This window comes from Anguilla rostrata, chromosome 14, assembly GCF_018555375.3.
Source record: "Anguilla rostrata isolate EN2019 chromosome 14, ASM1855537v3, whole genome shotgun sequence".
In the NCBI taxonomy this organism is placed as follows: domain Eukaryota; kingdom Metazoa; phylum Chordata; class Actinopteri; order Anguilliformes; family Anguillidae; genus Anguilla; species Anguilla rostrata.
Window position 1 is genome coordinate 39,897,093 of NC_057946.1, and position 21,872 is coordinate 39,918,964.

General features: G+C 44.2%; 1 protein-coding gene across 1 annotated transcript; it reads right to left on the minus strand.

The window, feature by feature from the left end:
- Positions 1–3,749: 3,749 nt before the first annotated feature.
- Positions 3,750–21,225, minus strand: LOC135239126 (bile salt-activated lipase-like). Its single transcript, XM_064307562.1, has 11 exons — positions 21,085–21,225; positions 13,963–14,110; positions 13,102–13,221; positions 11,799–11,996; positions 10,819–10,949; positions 9,577–9,684; positions 8,917–9,031; positions 8,114–8,300; positions 7,350–7,553; positions 6,563–6,760; positions 3,750–4,169 (listed from the first exon to the last, which is right to left on the minus strand). Exons 1-11 carry the CDS (start codon positions 21,145–21,147, stop codon positions 3,977–3,979), a joined length of 1,665 nt encoding a protein of 554 aa, XP_064163632.1. The 5' UTR covers positions 21,148–21,225; the 3' UTR covers positions 3,750–3,976.
- Positions 21,226–21,872: the final 647 nt, after the last annotated feature.

The window sequence follows — 21,872 nt, forward strand, 5'->3', positions numbered from 1 at the left end:
GTGACCCAGCCGTGCTGCACAGTTATTCCACTGTGACCCAGCCGTGCTGGCATAGTCATTCCACTGTGACCCAGCCGTGCTGCACAGTCATTCCACTGTGACCCAGCCGTGCTGCACAGTCATTCCACTGTGACCCAGCCGTGCTGGCATAGTCATTCCACTGTGACCCAGCCGTGCAGCACAGTCATTCCACTGTGACCCAGCCGTGCTGGCATAGTCATTCCACTGTGACCCAGCCGTGCTGCACAGTCATTCCACTGTGACCCAGCCGTGCTGCACAGTCATTCCACCAGGGGGAGCTGCAGATCTTGTGCAGGCGGTGCAGGTGAGACTGTGGGTGTGCCATCAGTGAGCTGAAATAACCTGCCAGCTGAGTCCCTCCCTCCCTGGAGCATGTGATCGGCAGAAGGAATTTCGGGCAGTGAGGATGTGACTCACCGGCGTGGGACGCAGGCCACCTCTTCAGCTGCAGGCGGCACCCAGTAGCCCCTCAGTTAATTTGCTTTGAGGAAATCTGATGATGTGGAAAGTTGGGCGCTGGGTAACCTGCGCTCACCTTCTGAGTCATTCTCCGACTGCGTCTGAGTGGTAAGGGTGGGGGTTGGATTCATGGTGTGTGTGTGTGTGTGTGTGTGCGTGTGTTTGTGGGTATCTGTGTGTGTGTGTATGTGTGTGTGTGTGAGAGAGAGAGAGGGAGACTGTGCCTTTGTGTGGGCATATGTCAGTGTGTGTGTGTGTGTATTTTTGTATGTGTGTGTGTGTGTGTGTATGTTTGTGTATATGTGTGTATGTGTGTGTGTGTGTGTGAGAGAGAGAGAGACCGTGCCTTTGTGTGGGCATGTGTCAGTGTGTACGTCTGTGTATGTTTGTGTATATGTGTGTATGTGTGTGTGTGCCTGTGCATTTGGCATACGTGCTTGAATACTTCTTTTTAGGCAATTCTGCCCTTGAATAACCATTTTCCATTACATAACTTATTTGTTTAACAGTTTCCCAGACAAATACATAAAGCACAGTCACCCAGATGTTTAATTTGTCCTTGTTTATTAGGCTCCATTGGCAGATGCCCATTTTCCGTAATACAAGGGAAATGAAAGAGGACAGACTAGAGTACCCATCCGTCGGGCTAGATTAGCATTTTAATATCACCGTGGACAGAAACTTTTCATCTGCATACACCCACACAGGCCTGCGCGTCTTCTCACAGACCCACCCGAGGTGGACGGGAGTAACACTCAAACGCTCAGCGGACGTTTGTGTTCGGCCGGCTACTTGCAAGCAAAGCTCGTTAACAAGAGGAAGCAGATGAACCAGCAGAAATGGCAAAGGAGGGGAAATTAGCGTTTTCATTAGCATCCCGATCGCATTAAGCAGCGTCATTAAGCAGCAGCGTGAAAAGGCAAATAAGACCGTGCTTAGCAGCCGCTGATTCGCAAATCTTTAACTACGGCACTGCCGTCCGCTACACTTCTTTCAAAAATACCGCCTGAAGAAGAGGAAATTATCTGTCAGTTGGGCAAGTGAGATCAGAAAATCATAACAATTAAATACATAAAAATTATTATTATTATTATTGTTGATAATAATAATAATAACAACAACAACAATAATAATAATAATAATTTTAATAAGAAGGAAAAAAAGACCCAAAAAGGAGTCTCGGTCTCTTGCTGCGTCTTTCTCGCTGTGTGACTGCCCTCTGCAGTACATTTTGGAGAATGCAAGAGAGTTTGAATTCCTTTGATCGATCATAAAAGGATTTCTTAGAAAGAGTTTTCAGAATAAATGCAATCTCTGATCTCTTTCTTCTGGTCAAAATGATTTAATATGAAATGCACAATGTTAGACACATTTGAGTAAAACAGTCTCTCTCTCCCCCTTCCTTTCTCTCTCTCCAGATTTCCCATCAGCTGCTCACTCTCTCATTCTCTCTTGCTCTCACTCTCTCTTGCGCTCAGCCATTCTCTCTCTCTGTGTTCTGCGCTTTTACTTTTTTTGTTTCACTGTTCTAGCTCTTTACAGTATGCTTGTGTTTTCTAGTTCGCCTTGGCATGCACTCTGTTCCTTGACCCAACATGAGCCTGAGAGGCTGACCTCGCTATTGGATACTGGTGTGACAGTGGGGTGATGTAATCAGGGACCTGGGTTTTGTGAATGAGCGTTTGCAGAACTGATATACCATCTGTGCGAGATTCCCAGTGAAACTGTCACCCGCCAAGAAAATAAACGACCAGTTTCCCGAGTGAAAATGGCCGTTGGTGTGCTAATGGGGAATTATGCTGTTGCAATCAGATGCCCAGCTCCACTCCACTACTCTGCTAGACTTTGTAGGTGATTTTTATGGTGCGATGATGATGGTTTCCATGGGAATATTCGCCTTGTGGGACGGCCAATCGTAAACAGCTTGTGAGAGGGAGGGATTCTCGCCATCCTAGCGGCGCACTTGGCGGGCTATCGTAAAGCGAATAGCCTGGCCGCTGGTGTCCGTTCTTAATTAAACTTCCGCGCTATTTAATTAGTTAAAACCCATTTAAAAGGATTGAGGACGGATGCACTTAAAATAAATCCTGATAATGAAAAGGCACTGAAACTGCCACCCCCCTGAAAATGTTCAGTATCGATCTACAGAGCACATCTTAAGAGAGAGGAGATGTGAGCCCTGGTGAGCCCTTTTTGACTCTGTGAAGAATTGAATTAATTGTTGTACACAATCTGTGCCTGTTTTAAACATCACGATTTTGGCCTGGCGAGTTCAGACACGGCTGTGGCTTGGTGCTGGTCGCTCGATACTCAGTACTGCACTGGACAGCACGTATAATCGCATGCATTAATTGGGGGAAAAAACGTGATGCCTTAGCGGTGGATAAACCCTCAGTCCACCTATTTAATTAGTGTTCTGGGCCTGCAGTGTATGGTGCCAAAAAGATAGCAGCAGGAAAGTCGACTGAAAGGAAAGCAGGATTATGAAATTTTATTGAGCGTTCAGTTTGGCTTGACAGGGACATTGTTTTAGAAATAGAAACTGGGGGGGGGTGGGTTCAGTAAATAGCCGTGGGCCCTTGGCGCTAAGTAGGATGTCCCTGGCGGTGAGCGATCCTGCAGCTGCTGCGGACGGCCTCGTTTAAATTAATTAATAATCCCGCGGCTGTGCTTCGGGTGGAAACACGCTGCTTCCACAGATGGCGGCTCTACGGTATTCAGGGTGCTTTCATACTGTATCTCCTGTGCATTTAGGGCTCATACTGTATTTCCTGTGCATTTAGGGCTCATACTGTATCTCCTGTGCATTTAGGGCTCTCTCATACTGTATCTCCTGTGCATTTAGGGCTCTTCCTGTGTGTGTCTTTGTCTGTGTCTGCATGCGTGGGTGCGTGCGTGCATGCATGTTTGCAGGTTTGCGTGCCCCTGTGTGTTGCATATCCAAAATCCACAGTAACAGTCAACCCCCAGAAAATGCCCTTTAGACCATTAGAATACTGTGTATGAGTAATGTCTTAATATGTCCCTCCCTAAAACATGGTACATCAAATTAATCAGCACATGATTCTGTTTGTTAATATAGAACTTAAACACAATACAGCGACACCACTTTTAAATCAGCCTGCTTTATATCACCCTAGGATTCAAATAGCCTGCCTGATAGTATACGTCTTGTGTATGAAAATGAGTGTGGCGTACATGGCTGAATATAACAGTGAATAAATATTTAAATAATTAAAACGGCATCAAAGAATCATGAGTCTTTTGAGTCATGCTTTTCTTGGTTTATTGCTCATTGTCTATCTGCTCGAGGGAAAATGCGTAGAGTGTATTATCACTCATTGGCTTACAAACTAGCAAGCAGTACCAGCTTTGCAAAATCACGGTGGTCCAGAGGCGGCCGCATCATTAGCAATTACGCTCGGCTTCTTAGGATCCAGCGGAACACGCGGCGCATGCTCCCGGGGAAGGTTCCGGAATCCCGCCGCGAGGCCGACTACTCTGCCGAGGGGCTTTTGATGGTGGGGAGCAGGGCGTATGTCTGGGTCCAGAACTGAACGAAGCGGGTCCTCAGCTTCTGCCTGATCGAGTCCCTGTTCATCTTCTCGTTGATCTCCAGGTACTGGTGTCCTGAGCCGGTGAAACGAGGCCAGGCGACGGGGACATCGGACTCTCCTTTATTGGGGTCACTGTGTGGGAGAGGCCAGAGGAGAGTAAAGTGTAAGTAGGCGGGGCCAGAGGACAGTAACAAGTAAGTAGGCGGGGCCACTGAACTGGCACACTCGGAGATAATTAGATGTATAAATCCAGGTTCAGAATGTAAAAGTCCTCCCCAGTATTTTGTTCCAATTAACTGGATCTGCTAATTAGCACAATTCTTCAGCCAGGAGGTAGAACTAATTAGTGAAATCAGCTGGCTGAGTTCATGGGTCAAAGGAACACACGGCAGGACTTTCTGACCCTTAGACTTTTCACCTCTGGTTATAATGACATAGCTGCATAATGAAAGAGCTACTGATTTTCTACTGATTACAAAGACATGCTGTCATACAGGAATATATAAAATTCAAGATATAAGTAATTTTAGGTTTAAAGGTGCAGTGTGTCGAATTTAGTGGCATCTAGCGGAACGGACTTGGCAGAAATGGAATATAATATTCATAAGTATGTTTTAATTAGTGTATAATCCCATGAAAATAAGAATCGTTGTGTTTTCATTACCTTAGAATGAGCCCTTTTATATCTACATAGGGAGCGGGCCCTCTTCCACAGAGGCCGCCATGTTGCACCGCCATGTTTCTACAGTAGCCCAGAACAGGCAAACAGCACGAGAGAGGGCCTTGGCTTTGGCGTTTTTTTTTTTTTTGATCGCATTTTTAATTTTGGTGGGTGGCACGAATGCACCGGTTGGAAAACAAAGAAGAAGAAAGAAGAGACTGAGTGGTCATATATTGCCTTGCACAATCCGTTTGTGAAATATACGCACATTTGTGATGCCTGGGTATCTTCCAAAATAGCTGTGCATAATACCACACGTTGTTTACGGCGTTGTCGCCCTTTTTACTACAGTCTGGCTTGATTGAAAATCCATTTATTCAGTAGGTGAGAGTATATGCTTTCTAACGATGTATAACATGTCTGATTTTGCTTTTGGAATAGCGTTTTATTGGTCAGCGTAATCAAAAGTTTTGTTATCATCGCATTCACTTACGCATTCACTCTGTGGTAGCAGTAAAAGACGCTGCACCTAACGAAACAGTGCCAACGATTTTTCATAATTTCTTGGAAAATACTATTATTATTGAGGGCTTCTGGGCATAGCTAAGCCATACGTTTGCTGATAGACCTGGCTGACATCATTTTCTGGTGTAAGACAGAAGCGGATAGAAATATGTCATTGGTTTACTGTCTCTGTCTCTATCTTTTGAAAACAGGTAAGATTTCATCATTGCTATTTAAGTATTACTGCTCAAAATATTTTGGTTATATACGTTATTTTTGAAAATGGGTGTCTTTAAATAGGTTAGTGGTATTTTATAATGAAGGTATTTCACACCATAATGTAATCGTTAATTAGTAGTGTAATAGTTTTCGTGACGCATCATGTCTTTCTATGATTTACCATGCAAAGCAGTTAACGTTAGCTAACGTTAGCAATGAAACGCTACCACAATGCGGAACAATTAACTGTCATAATCGCTACCTTACTTGTAAGCTATGACCTATAGTTTTACAGACTAAATATCTAACTACAATTTATAAATCTACCAAGGAACCTCATCGCTTGACATTTTTTGAACTTACAGGCCACCGTAGCTTCTCCTACGTCGTTGGAAAGGGAGGGGTGAGGAGGTGGGGGGGTATTTAGTTGGTTGCAATCTGCAACCTCACCGCTAGATACCACTAAATTCTACACACTGCACCTTTAAAACCAGCCACATTCTGTAACATATCTTGTAAAAATATGAATAATGCAATTTTCTTTACTTCTATTTCAAAACATTTTTATAAACATGAAGGAGGGTGGTGAGTGTGATTCCCAGCTTGCCTTTTGGTAGATTGCCAAACCAAAAAATGTACTTTCAGAACAAGGTAAAGTAATTCAGGCACAAGAGTAATAAGGCACATCCAAAATGAAATATGGAGAACTCTATGGCTTCATATTTGCACTGTTTTGTGGTTGACTGAAACATAATGGTGGTGAAGCCTTTGTCGGACACACTAACTGTGCGTTGGTTCTTTGTGCAGCTTGGCATGCAGTACATTTAAACTGTAACTAAAAACTGGAAGCAAGATCTAAATATTTAATGAAGTCCTCTGCATGACCAATGGTACAATGTATTGCAGAGTAGTCTCAGTGTGTGTGTGTCTGTGTGCATGTGTGTGTATGTGTGTGTGTACGTGTGCGTGTGCGCTTATGTGTGTGTGCATGTGTGTGCACGTGTGCGTGTGCGCTTATGTGTGTGTGTGCGCGCACTTACATGCGTGTGTGCATACGTGTGTGTGTGCGCTTACGTGCGTGTATGCATACTTGTGTGTGAGCATACCACAGTGCTGTACAGGCCAGGGGGACGGTGTTTACCCAGTTCTGGCGAAGTTGGTCCAGTAGGCGATCATGTGGCGGGACACATCGCGGTGGCGGGGGGAGTAGGCGAGGGGCGTGGTGAAGGGCTTCCCGAAAACGTACTGCAGATCATCGGCGTGGTCGGCCCCCATCCAGCTGGGGTAGGTGGTGATCAGGGACGGCACGGAGAACTGGTAGGAGTACGTGCGCCCGGTTCTGTAACAGACGGGATGGGAGAGGGTGGTGGGTAATATAACGCTGGTGAATGGAGTGTGTGTTACGGCTTGGTGCTGTAACAGTAATATAACGCTAGTGAATGGAGTGTGTGTTATGGCTTGGTGCTGTAACAGTAATATAGCGCTGGTGAATGGAGTGTGTGTTATGGCTTGGTGCTGTAACAGTAATATAGCGCTGGTGAATGGAGTGTGTGTTATGGCTTGGTGCTGTAACAGTAATATAACGCTGGTGAATGGAGTGTGTGTTATGGCTTGGTGCTGTAACAGTAATATAGCGCTGGTGAATGGAGTGTGTGTTATGGCTTGGTGCTGTAACAGTAATATAACGCTGGTGAATGGAGTGTGTGTTATGTCTTGGTGCTGTAACAGTAATATAACGCTGGTGAATGGAGTGTGTGTTACGGCTTGGTGCTGTAACAGTAATATAGCGCTGGTGAATAGAGACAGGCCTGTGTGTTATGGCTTGGTGCTGTAACAGTAATATAGCGCTGGTGAATGGAGTGTGTGTTACATCTTGGTGCTGTAGCAGTAATGTAACCCTGATGGATGCAGACAGGCCCGTGCCTTACTTGGACATGTTAGCATGCTGGTAGAGAGCAGCCTGGGTGGGCACCAGGAAGATGAAGTCGGTCTCGATCTCAGTGATGGTCTGCTTGATGGTGGACTTGCTGGGGGTGGAGCCCCAGCTCTGGGTGTACTCCTTGTAGGCGAGGCTGGCCGCCTCCGGCCCCTTCTCCTTGGTCAGAGCATTCAGCAGCTCCATGGCCACCTCCCTGAGCCACAGAACAGCCACGGAAAGAAGGAGGAACATTGGACAGGATGTTTGGTACAGTTAGTAGCCAAACATTAGAAACATGGAAGCTGATTGGTTTCCATCAGAGGAGAGCCAATGAAAGAGGGTCAAGTGAGAAAATTAGATTACTAAGGAGGATCTGATCAGAAAAACAAGGTCATATCATTACATCTGAACTAAAATTGAAATCAAATGTCAAAATGCACTGCATACATTAGAAAAAAAACTTTTTAAACATTCCATTATCTAATTATCTCTGTTGAAAAATAATATACTATATGTCAATGAGTAAATAGCATAAACAAATGAAATGCAATGTATTTTATCTGCCTGATTGCCTGGCACGCACACGCACACACACACACACACACACACATGCACACACGCACACACACGCACGCACACACACACGCACATACACACACACATGCACACACACACGCACACACACACACGCACGCACACGCTGTACGATGTGTACGTTTCCTGTGTTGTTGCGGTTCCGCGGGGACTTCCCAGCATGCCCGGAGGCAGACTCACGGGGGCGTGGGCTGCAGGGGCTGGTTGATCGAGGGCACGTCGATGCCGCAGAAGAGGTGGCCGTCCATGTTGTTGATGCCTGCGATGTAGTCGATGTCGGCGGCGTTGTGGAACAGGTTTCCCGGCTCGTCCGGCAGGAAGTCCCCGTCGATCACAGGTGTCAGGAGCAGGTTGAACACGATGGGGTCTGGGGAGGACAGGAAGTGGAACACCGCGGGTTCAAACGACTCACGCTCAGGGGTACGTCACCTTATCCTAAATAGTCACATATGCAGAATACACATGGAGAGCTGTCTACAAGGCAGTAGCACTTCTTAAGCACTGGATTTAAATTCTAATTCTCTTCTCATCTTTAAGATCGCTTTTTTAAACATGAGAAGAGATATATCACGTCAGTGCAGCTGATTCATACACTTCTTTCCACACTAGGAGTTCTATTTGTGCAGTTCCTGTAGTGATGATAGCTTATTTAACTTATATATACACATAGATATAATTAAATTTTGAATAAGAGTGTCTGATAAATAAATATAATGCAAATGGTTGATGTCTCTCTTTGTGGTGAGTGACTGGCACTTGTCTGATAGTCTGGGGGTCAGGCGGAGTGGTTGGGGTTGGATGGGGGTGAGTCGCTCTCGTCTGTTAGTCTGGCGGTCAGGCGGAGTGGTTGGGGTTGGATGAGGGTGAGTCGCTCTTGTCTGTTAGTCTGGCGGTCAGGCAGGGTGGTTGGGGTTGGATGAGGGTGAGTCGCTCTCATTTGCCGGTCAGGCGGAGCAGTTCTGGGTTCTGGGGGCGGGACTCACTGGATGGAGAGCCGTCCAGGTTTTGAGTGCCAGCCAGAGTGAGAGCCACAGGGTCTGTGATCTTCAGACACGGCATCATCTTCTCATCTGTGGGACAGCCCACCTTAATGGCGATCTGAGGGGGGAGAGAGAGAGAAGGAGAGAGACGGGAAGAGAGAGAACAAAGGGAGAGAGAGAGAGAGCTTTTAGTATCTATTCTTTCTATAATTGGCAATGCTGTAATTGTTGATCTACACTACAGCAAAAAACAATTTTTTTTACAATTGTTTCTCTTTTGTTGTTTGTCACCAATGAAAGAACCTGGAAACTGAAACATGAAATGGAGAGAGAGAAAGGGGGAGAAACGGGTGGAGAGAAAAAAAGGGGGAGAGATGGAGATGGAGAAAGATACACATCCATGTCTTCAGAGCAGAGACTGGCCTAAGCCTGAGCCTCAGTGAGTGGAGGTGGGCAAGGCTAACACAGACCTAAACCGCCACCCCCCCCCCCCCCCTCCAGCAGGGCCTCACAGCGGACAGCTATCCCATAATCCCTGGCTCTGTAGTTCTCCCTCTAGTCTGAAGTGCACTGTGGTCACTGCTAGCCACTGTAGCTCAGTCCGGAAGAGTTCTGTCCACTGGAACCCAAACCCAGACGGGGAGAGAGGAGAAGAGCACGCACCTCCTCTGCCAGCGCCCGCGGGTTCCTGTTCACGGCCCAGGGGCTGAGGGCCACCCCGCTCTGAGAGATGCCCCTGCGGATCAGACCCCTGTTTTTGGGAGAGAGGAGCTGTGCGGGGAGACACATGCACACACATTTACATTAACATTTACGCATTTAACATTAACATTTACACATTTAACATTAACATTTAGGAATTGTTGTTCATAAAACGCACACACACGCACACACACCCACACACATACACACATGCAACAGGCATCAAAAACCTGCTGATATCACATTACATTACGTTACAGGCATTTAGCAGACACTCTTATCCAGAGCGACTGGAAAACTTTTTACACTGCATCCATTTATACAGTTGGATATATACTGAAGCAATGCAGGTTAAGTACCTTGCCCAAGAGTACAATGGCAGTGTCCTACCTGGGATTCGTACCTGTGACTGGTAGGTTACAATCCCAGTTCCTTAGCCATTATACTACACTGCCACATCACAACTCATCACCAATGTGCCACAGTGACGAGAAAGTCAACAGACGTGTGACCTGATGTTTTCAGATGTTTTAACTCTCTGATTGGGTAATGTGCCCTGGGGAAAAGCACTTCCCTGTGCGATCTAACGGCAGGAAACAGTCATCTGAAATGAGGCGCAGGGGGAAGATGGCAGTGCGGGACAGGAAACAGTCATCTGAAATGAGGCGTGGGGGGAAGATGGCAGTGCGGGACAGGAAACAGTCATCTGAAATGAGGCGTGGGGGGAAGATGGCAGTGCGGGACAGGAAACCGTCATCTGAAATGAGGCGTGGGGGGAAGATGGCAGTGCGGGACAGGAAACAGTCATCTGAAATGAGGCGCGGGGGAAGATGGCAGTGCGGGACAGGAAACAGTCATCTGAAATGAGGCGTGGGGGAAGATGGCAGTGCGGGACAGGAAACAGTCATCTGAAATGAGGCGTGGGGGGAAGATGGCAGTGCGGGACAGGAAACAGTCATCTGAAATGAGGCGCGGGGGGAAGATGGCAGTGCGGGACAGGAAACACTCATCTGAAATCGGGCACGGGGGGAACATGGTGATGCGGAACAGGAAACACTCATCTGAAATGAGGCGCGGGGGGAAGATGGCAGTGCGGGACAGGAAACACTCATCTGAAATGAGGCGTGGGGGGAACATGGCGGTGCGGGACGCATCCGAGCGTAACCGGGATAGGAGGGGGCGGCGGCGACGGGGGCCGCTTACCTGGAAGCTGACGCTGGCGGCCCCGGCGGACTCGCCGAAGACGGTGATGTTGTCGGGGTCGCCTCCGAAGGCCCTGATGTTCCGGTGCACCCAGGCGATGCCGGCGTGCTGGTCCCACAGCCCATAATTCCCTGGGGCCGAGAGAAGAGCTGCCACGTTACGCGCCCTCACCCTTACCCTCTCCTCAAACCTTAACAAGGGGGCTGGGTTTGGGACAGAACTGGGACTCCCCGTGCTACAGCAGGGTGCTGTTTAAGACGAGGACAGCCCTACAGACCGACACCCTCCAGCCGGTCATACACTGTCCCGCAAGCTTGCCCACAGCAGTCAGCACTGGTGAGTCTGGATTCAGTAACGGTGTGGTTTTTTTTTAGAGCTGGGCCTTTAAACAGTGAGTTACAGTTGAGAGTAATACAGGTGTATGGGTAAATTCAAAAGTATTGGGACAGCGACACAATTTTTGTTGCAGTCCCATTACATTTGCTCCCCTAAAATGGGAGGACTGCATATAAAAAGAGCTGTAATTACTACACAAATCACCCAGTGTGGACGAGAATACCCTCAAATTAAAGCTACAGTCACCATGCCAATAAGTGTAATATACAGCAACAAATAAACCAGACAGGCAGATGGCTGACCTTCAAGTGTCCCAAAAAATGGAGAAAGATCCAAGCAACCATGCTGCAGTACTACTCCTGCCCCCGCCCACCACTCCTGCCCCCACCCACCCCTCCTGTCCCCGCACATCCCCACCTGCCATGCCCGTCCCTGCCCACCCCTCCTGTCCCCACCCAGTCCCACCTGCCACACCTGTCCCCCTGTGCCACGCCCATCACTCCTGTCCCCACCCACCCCTCCTGTCCCCAGCCAGTCCCACTTATCCCCACCCACCACACCTGCCCCTGACCATCCCCGCCCACCCCTCCTGTCCCCGCCAATTCCCACCTGCCACGCCCATCCCCACTGTGCCACGCCCTCACCTGGCCCGCTGGCATCGCCGCTGCTGAGGAACCCCAGGGTGCCCACGCGGTACCCCACCGTCACCACAATGACGTTCCCCCGGTCAGCAATCTCCTCCCCGCTGTACAGGTAGTTGTCCAGAAAGTTGGCACCCATGGACCCCCCGACCAAAAAGCCACCGCCAAAGAGGTAGACCATAACAGGCAGACCGGTGGACACTGCCAGAGGAGAGGGGACCAGACAGACAGACAGACAGACAGATAGACAGACAGATCAATCATATACAAAGTTTGACAGACAGACAGACACAGAAAAGAAAGACTGACAGAAAAATACCACAGATCGGTAAATGGAGTTGACTGATGATGGTAAGAGCAGTAAGATGAATGGAGTATGTATTGTAAAGATAGAGATAGAGCATGTAAATGTGTATACATACAGTAGGTGATGTAGATAGATGGAGTAAGGGAATTGAGTACGCAGTCTAGATGGTTGTAGTAAGGGGGATTGGGTAAGTGCAGTAAATGGATGGAGTAGGGTTGGAATAGGTACTGTAGATCGATGGAGGATGGGTGCAGTATACTGTAAATGGGTGGAGTAGAGAGTGGAGTAGGTACTGTGGATGGATAGAGTAGGCGATGGAGTAGGTACAGTAGATGGGTGGAGTAGGGGTGGAGTAGGTACAGTAGTGGGGTGGAGTCGGTACAGTAGATGGGTGGAGTGGAAGTAGAGGAGGTACTGTAGATGTGTGGAGTAGGGGTAGAGTAGGGGTGGAGTAGGTACAGTATATGGGAGGAGTAAGAGTGGCATAGGTACAGTAGATGGGTGGAGTCCGGGTGGAGTAGGTACTGTAGATGGGTGGAGTAGGGGTAGATTAGGTACTGTAGATGAGTGGAGTAGGGGTAGAGTAGGGGTGGAGTGGGTACAGTAAATGGGTGGAGTAGTGGTGGAGTAGGTACAGTAGATGGGTGGAGTAGTGGTGGAGTAGGTACAGTAGATAGGAGGAGTAGGGGTGGTACAGTAGATGGGTGGAGTAGTGGGTGGAGTAGGTACAGTAGATGGATGGAGTAGGGGTAGAGTATGGGTGGAGTAGGTACAGTAGATGGGTACAGTAGTGGGTGAAGTAGGTACAGTAGATGGGTAGAGTAGTGGGTGGAGTAGATGCTGTAGATGGGTCGAGTGGATACAGAAGATGGGTGGACTAAGGGTAGAGTAGGAGTGGAGTAGGTACAGTAGATGGGTATAGTAGTGGGTGGAGTAGGTACAGTAGGTGGGAGGAGTAGGGGTGGAGTACGGGTGGAGTAGGTGCTGTAGATATAGTACCCGATCGGCCCTGCGGGACCCAGATGTTCAGGTAGAGGCAGTCCTCACTGCCACGAGTCTCAGTCTGAATTAGATTCACCTGCATGCACCTCCTGGCAAACTTCTTGGCCTTCAGTACCCCTGCAGAGAATAAATAATGGTTAACACAGCGAGATATGAAATACTGGCTCTAAAAACATGGCATGAGAGTCTATTCAAACGTAGCAGTTACTAATATGCACTATTTGATCAAAAGTATCTGGACACCCCTTAGTCTGGGGCCGTTTTTCATGGTTTCATAGTTTCAGTGAAGGCTAATCTTAATGCTACAGCATACAATCACATTCTAGACGATTCTGTGCTTCCCCAACAGTTTGGGGAAGACCCATGCCTGTTTCAAAACCATGTCAATAGTTTTGTCAAGAACAGTGTGGAAGAACTTGACTGGCCTGCACAGAGCCCTGACCCCAACCCCATCCAACACCTTTGGGATCAATTGTAAAGCCAACTGCGGGCCAGGCCTAATCGCCCGATCAGTGCCTGACCTCACTAATGCTCTTCTGGCTGAATGGAAGCAAATCCCTGCAGCAAAGCTCCGACATCTAGTATAAAGTCTTCCTAGAAAAGTGGAGGTTGTTATAGAAGCAAAGGGTGTACCAACTAATATTAATGGCTATAATTTTGGATGAGATGTTGGATGTCAGGTGTCCACATACTTTTGGCCGTATACTGTATGATGATAGATGAAGGTTATATATTTTCGTATGCACATTCTGAAAAGACATTATTTATGTGCTGGATTTAGTATTTTGATATTACTGGGATACTGTATTTGTTTGAGCGTGAGGCTGTGGATGAGCTCGGGGCTGTGGCAGAGCCCACCTTCCCAGCCAGGATGGGGTTGTGGTTTCTCAAAACGCTGTGGCTGGGCGGCGAAAGGAATCCCCTTGAACACGTCCATGTAGCGGAAGAGCCCCACGTGAATGTTTTTCCCCTCTACCATGCCTCCCTCTGTGAGCACCGGCCCCAGCTGAGAACAGAGACGCACACCCCGGTGCGTGAACAAATACTGCATACAGATACGTACACAGAAACACGCTGTACACACATAAGCATACATGCACACACAGACACATGCTGTACACACACACAAGCATGCATGCACACACAGACACATGCTGTACACACACAAGCATACACGCACACACGCTGTACACACATAAGCATACACGCACACACAGACACATGCTGTACACACACAAGCATGCATGCACACACAGACACATGCTGTACACACACAAGCATGCATGCACACACAGACACATGCTGTACACACACAAGCATGCATGCACACACAGACACACGCTGTACACACAAGCATACATGCACATGCACACACACGCTGGACACACACAAGTATACATGCACACAGAGACACAGGTGCATTCACACATATACGATGATATTGGATATTTACTGTACAACATATACTGTACGCACATACACAGATACAAGCTTTTGCTCACACAAACACACATATGTACACACACATGGACACACACACACACACACACACATCTGTTAAAGGGACATTGCATAGCTGTTCACCGAAAATAGAATTGCCAAAAAAACTGACCTTGAAACATAGTGGAGCTTATTATTGTTAGAAAACCAGAGATAGATGCAAATGTCACATTTAAAATTTAAGTGGGGTAATCTCATTCATCATTTTTATTTTTGGGAAGTCTTTTTATCTCTGCTGTTTTGAAAAATGCAGTTTAGCAAATACTAAAGAGCAAATTAAATTATATTTCCTGATACCAAAGGGAAATGTAATGGATGCACCAAACAAACAAAACAACAAAAGTTTTAAAAATACTTTCCATGTCCAGGTAAACACTTTCCCTGGGTTTTGACCACCCATGAGACGAATATACATTGTGCTTCTGAGTCAGATGACGTGAAGACGTGTTATCGTTGTAGTATTCCTGCTGACAGGCAGCTGCAACATTCATTAACAATATTTCAGTAGTCTGAGCCAGAACAAACATGCTCAAGGTCTTTGCACATCTGTGTGCGCGTTGGTGTATGTGCACTAAAATAAATCTAGAGTTCTGTGATAGACCGTACATATAGACCACAATACAGTTTCATGATAACGGAGATGTTGAACAAACCACATAAAGGGTATACAAAGTTCAGTCGTACATTCACTACCCTATTTCTTTAAAAGGACATTTTGCATAACTGGACTAGTTTGCAGACCAGGTCAATAAATCTGCTTTAAAAAGATACCTCAAAATGTCCAGATTTCGCAATTAAATAATTGAAAATGTCTACTGGATTAGAGTTTAAATAAATATTTTTTAGCAAACCATAATAAAAATAAAATAATAAGATTTGAAAAATTAACCCTCGCAAAAGTGTCGAGTTTGACATACCAACATGGCCAGTCATTGGGCATCTTTAAAAAGCAATAATCAAACAAAAAAGGGATATCTTGCACTAGGGATTATTTTTAAATCAAACCTGCAAGAATGGGATGACAGGTGGCAAAATGATGTGTAATCAGACCCTCTCCTTCTTTCTAAAACAGGGGTGTCAAACTCCAGTACTGGAGGGCTGCAGTGTCTGCTGCTTTTGTGATTTCCTTTTAATCAGCAGCCAATTAAGGCCTTGGAAACAAGGCATGCATGCACAAGATGTGGATCTTTTGCCAGTCAATGACTTAATTTAAGCACTTACTATAGGTGCAGGAACACATCAAAAACCAGTAGACACAGCAGCCCTGCAGGACTTGTGTTTGAGATCCCCGTTTAACATTTGAAGTCTGTATCACAAAGCAGGATTACTGAGTTAGCTGGATTACTGCACTGAGTAAAACCCGGAACCCTCCTCAAATCTGGGACATGGACTGTAAAAACAGCTGTTCCGGGTTTTACTCAGCGCAGTCATCCAGCTAACTCAGTAATCCTGCTTTGTGATACAGGTCTTTACTCAGCGCAGTCATCCAGCTAACTCAGTAATCCTGCTTTGTGATACAGGTCTTTACTCTGCGCAGTTATCCAGATAACTCAGTAATCCTGCTTTGTGATACAGGTCTTTACTCAGCGCAGTTATCCAGCTAACTCAGTAATCCTGCTTTGTGATACAGGTCTTTACTCTGCGCAGTTATCCAGCTAACTCAGTAATCCTGCTTTATGATACAGGTCTTTACTCAGCACAGTTATCCTATCGGCTCAAATTAATGCCATATTAATAATTTAAAAAAAATATTTTGCATTTGTAAGGAATGACTTGTGCTTGCAAATTATGATTTGTGTTTGTACATTGCGAGTTGAAACTGAAACAAAGTATTTTGTACTTGTAAGCAATGACTTGTGCTTGCAACTTATGGTTCGTGTTTGTACTCTGGAAGTTTAACCTGTAAAAAAACGTTGTGTTTGTGGATATAGATTTTCGTGAGGGTGTAGGGTCACGTCTGTAAATTAAAATCTACATGTGTTTTGTGATCTGAAGTGGTTTATTAACATTTGTGAACAGAAAAAGTACGAATGCAAAACAGATTTTTACGTGCGACACTCCCTCTACATGCAATGTCCAGTTTACAAGAAGAAAGTTACAGACAAGCTGCTTCCGAATTGTCTTTTTTGCTTAGGAAGGTTCCTAACTGAGTGAAATGACCCGGAAGTATCTAAGTGGCAGCCATGATAACAGCTGTTCGAATTCTCTAAATGCTAAGGAAAGGTGTTTCAGTGCTTCCTATCTCATCTCCTTTAGCATAGGGCACACTGGACCGTCCTTCACGAAAGGAAAGGAGATAATTCCATCCCACAATCCCTTACAGCAGCAACATTTAAAGCGGAGCACCATTCAGCCGTTTACGGAAACAAACGATCAACATGACTGAGGTGTGTGGTGGTTCTTAAGCTATTATATGCATAGGCTTATAATCAGATCATAATCAGGATATTAACATTACACAGAAGTCTGTCTTTCAAGAAAAAGGGATATGAGACGTTTTTAGCCAGATTATGTTTCTAATTCAACATGTTTGAAACTTATGAATAATGATATGTACAGTGGTACATTTGGAGGCCTAACATGTTATTCCTATCTTGCATTAAATTTAATGAATTACTTTCATACAATCATACTAATTGGGATCCATGTCGTCGATAAATATGAGTGGACAGGAGGGTGAGCGTGAGCAACCATTCTCAATGTGACAACCATTTCGTTTCACTTTTGTGACTGGTAGCCTATATTCCTTTTTTATTTCAATTCCAACCTTGGTAATGAAGTAATATTTTTCACTGGTTTGTCCACGTTTATATAGCCTGCATGAAACAACACGATAAGAACGCACGGGGCGAAATATCTAAGATGCGCTTTTAGTAGTTCACCTTCGGAACATTGTAGTTTTACCACGGCAGACTCACGTCGTACACCTGCCGTCGCATAATTACGTAGCCTAGTGTAAGTGCAGTCGGATTCTCTTAGCACCGCGGTTGTCTTTTCCGAAATCCTTTTGAATTCTGCTTCACATCTTTCCTTAACCTCATGGCATTTTCCATCGAGGTCAAGGAAAAGTGGTTAGGAAAAGACATAGGACGTAATTTTTTTTTGACTATTCGGACGCAGCTATTTTGTTGACTATTCGGACGCACCCACAGACTTTTGTCACTGTTTTTACGCATCCAGTATGGAGAGCCAATCGTTCAAGGCATTTTCAACTATCCAATCAGCGCTCCAGTAGAGACCAGGGTTGCCAAGTTTGGCAATTTCCCCCATTGAGTCTCCAAGAACGTCGTTATTAACGAGTATATTGCAGGTTGGAGACTACAGTGAATCAATGTGTAGGAAAATGATGTATGAACTAGATTTTCATAAAAAATATACTTATATATACACTACCGTGACTTCTGGAGTCGTTTTTGTGAGAGAATTTTACTTCCGCATCTTAAAAAACCCACCAAACCCGGAAGTGACGTAACAAAAGGGAGTGCAGTCAAGTTTTACAATAAGAAGAATGGGTACCATGTCATTCTAGTCAATATCTGGGAATAAATATTGAATAAATATACAACCTTACCATTGGTTTTACAAGTAGAGATGTCCCTTTTGAGACTGAGTGGTCTCATATTGTCTTGGACAATCTGTTTGTGAAATATACGTGCATTTGTTACGCCTTGGTACCTTGCAAAATAGTTGTGCGTAATACCACACGTGTTGTTTACGGCGTTGTTTCCCTTTTTAGTATGGTCTGGCTTGATTGACACTTCATTTATTCAGTAGGTGAGAGTATAGGCTTTCTAACGATGTATAACATGTCTAATTTTGCTTTTGGAATAGCGTTTTATAGGTCAGAGTAACGGAAAGTTTTCTCATCATCGCATTCACTTACACATTCACTCTGTGGTAGCAGATGCTGAACCTGACGAAAACGTTGTCAACGATATTTCGTAATTTCTTGGAAAGTAGGCATACTATTATTATTAAGGACTTCTGGGCATAGCTAACACATATGTTTACTGATAGACCTATCTGACATCGTTTTTTGGAGCAAAAAAAAACAAAAAACAAGCGAATAGAACACTATAATTGATTTACTGTCTCCGTCTCCATCTACTGAACACAGGTAAAATTTCATCATTGCTATGTAAGTATTACTGCTCAAAATATTTCGGTTATATAGCCTACGTTATTTTTGAAATTGAGTGTCTTTAAATAGGTTAGTGGTATTATACAATGTGGATATTTCGGTATTATATAATGTGGATATTTCACACTGTAATGTAAGCGTTAGTAGTTTAATAATTTTTACGAAATGTAGGCCTATACTTAACCTTGTCTGAAAATGACCATTTGAAAAGTTAATGCAGGATTTAATCATTTTTACAAGACATAAGGGCACAAATTCAGAGGAAATAGAGGGAGGAGAGAGAGAGAAGGGGGAGAGAGATGCGGCAGTGAAGTCCCGTCTCTTCATCTGCACAAAACACTGATTATGATTATCCCGCCCTATCAATGTTTGTCCAAGATTCAACATCTAAGGAAATCAACAACATACTTACTAATTTTGCTTGGAAAAACAGACACCACCACCTAAAAAAAGAAATACTCTCAGGGTCCAAAAAAAGAAGGTGGATTTGAATTATTAATTTTTACTGATTTAAATAACACATTTAAAGTAAAATGGATTAAGGAATGTCTTAAAGCCCCAAGCTCTATTTGGTATTTTATTCCAAACAATATTTTTAGAAAGTTGGGTGGTGTTTATTTTTTACTTACTTATAATTTTAACATTACCAAATTGCCTATTATTTTATCAACAGGCCTTCCTAGCTTGGAAATTATGTTGCATACATAACTTTTCCCCACACAAAACCATCATATGGAATAATGGAGACATCACTGTTGGAAATTTTTTTTATCTTTAAGCAAAATTGGGTTGATAAAGGCATTATTTATGTAAGTGATCTCTATGATGCCAATGGTTTATTGTTTAATTATAAACAATTTCTTCTTGTTAAATCCTTTCCTGTTACAAGCAGAGAGCAAGCATTTAATTATATAATGAAAGCTATTCCTAATGGTCTATCCCATTTAATGAAAAGTCATCTTCAATTTCAAGATGGATAGAACTCCTTTTGATGACATATGGTATTGACATTATAAATGCTAAATGCAAAAATAAACATATATGTAATACATTCTATGAAAGAAGGAAAATTACTCCTAGAGGAAAAGTTTTTTGGGACAACATTTTTATAGGTAATGACTGGCAGAGGACATGGCTTTTACCTTATAAATTCTGTATTACCAATGAAATTAAAGAAGTACATATCAAAATTTTACACAATATATATCCAACAAATATATATTTATCCAATTTTTTAGATACTGAAAAGAAATGTAAAGATTCTGGTTCAGTGATGAACCAGAATCTTTAACACATTTATTTTACCATTGAATACATTCAATTACTTTTTGGACTCGAATGAAAGCTGATATATTGTGTAAAACTAATCATAATATTAAAATTGAATGCAAAAATGTCATTACATGATAAATATAAGATTGAATTAATTGTAAACTTATTGATTCTATATGGTAAATTTCACATAGATAAAAGCAAAATAACAAAAGTTACCCCCCATTTCACTGGATTTTTATTTGAATTTAAAGAATATATTAAGACTCAAATTTATAAACACTAAAAAAAGTAATAGAACTGTCAAACTGTACGATGAACTCTTTAAAGAAGCATAATGTGTGTTTTTGTTTACCATAATTTTATATTAACATAGTTTATTTATCCCAACTCTTTCTCTTCAATTATTATTATTATTATTTATTTAGCTAAATTCATATTCTTGCATCTGCAATGTTTGTACATTTGAATGTTTTTCAAGAAAGACTAAAAAAATTATAAAAATACCAAATTCTCCACCAGGCGGCAATGTCGAGCATTGTATAGTTTTTAGGGGAAAAAATCTAATTCATTACGTACATGTGTGAGATACTTTTAAAATCAATGTGTAAGTAACCTTATAGTCTTTGGTCATAATATAAGCATTTTAAAATCATGATTTTGACTGCACAGGATCTTTCAAATAGTATACTAGTCAAGTCAGGTCAGTTTATTTATAAAGCACATTTAAAAACAACAGAAGTTGACCAAAGTGCTGTACAAGGAAAATAAAAAGCATCGAATAAATTAAATACTAGTATCTAATAGTATAAAAATATCTTATTCTTTTTTCTATTAAAATCACTATATCAAAATTCAATGAACAAATTGTTGGGAAATGGTTGCACACAACATTTCTTGAAGGACCTTTTCAAGCACTTAATGAAAAAGGATCTGTTTTTCTCGGTATTCTAGTACTTACATTTCTTGCCATAAATTTCAAGCACTTTAAGTACTTCACGCACCCTGGAAGAACAGTGATGTGATATTATTGGTTATTAATAAAGGTCTCGGTGCTCCGCACTTACGGAAGCCGCTGACGCCGACCCCAGGCACAGGGCCACCACCACCGCAATCTCCAGCACGGTCATCGCAGAGCAGGTGTGTACCGAAAGACCGGACAACCTCGTTCCCGCCGGCTATTTATTCGAGAGCGGTATCTTTTCCCAAACTATTATTGATCGCTCGGTGCTATTTTAAACCGCAGTTGCACAACCTCGATTCGTCTGATATCATAACATGGTCACGGATAAAATCGCACAAAAAACCACGAGTGGCCTTGTGGTAAGAGCACGTTTCATTCCTTTCCCCTCAGCTTTGTGCTAATACAAACAGAAACAGCATGATACAGCATGAGCGATAAATGCACAGGAGATACAGTATGAGAAAGAGCCCTAAATGCACAGAAGATACAGCATGAGCCCTAAATGCACAGGAGAGACAGTATGAGCCCTAAATGCACACCACACTGAGCACTACACACCACACCACTCCACGCTGAGCGTTACACACCACACTGAGCGCTACACACCACGCAGAGCGCTACACACCACACCACACTGAGCGCTACACACCACGCTGAGCGCTACACACCACACTGAGCGCTACACACCACGCTGAGCGCTACACACTGCGTTAGGCCACGCTAAGCGCTACACACCACGCTGAGCGCTACACACCGCATTAGGCCACGCTGAGCGCTACACACCACGCTGAGCGTTGCACACCACACTGATCGCTACACACCACGCTGAACACTACACACCACACTGAGCACTACACACCACGCTGAGCACTACACACCACGCTAAGCGCT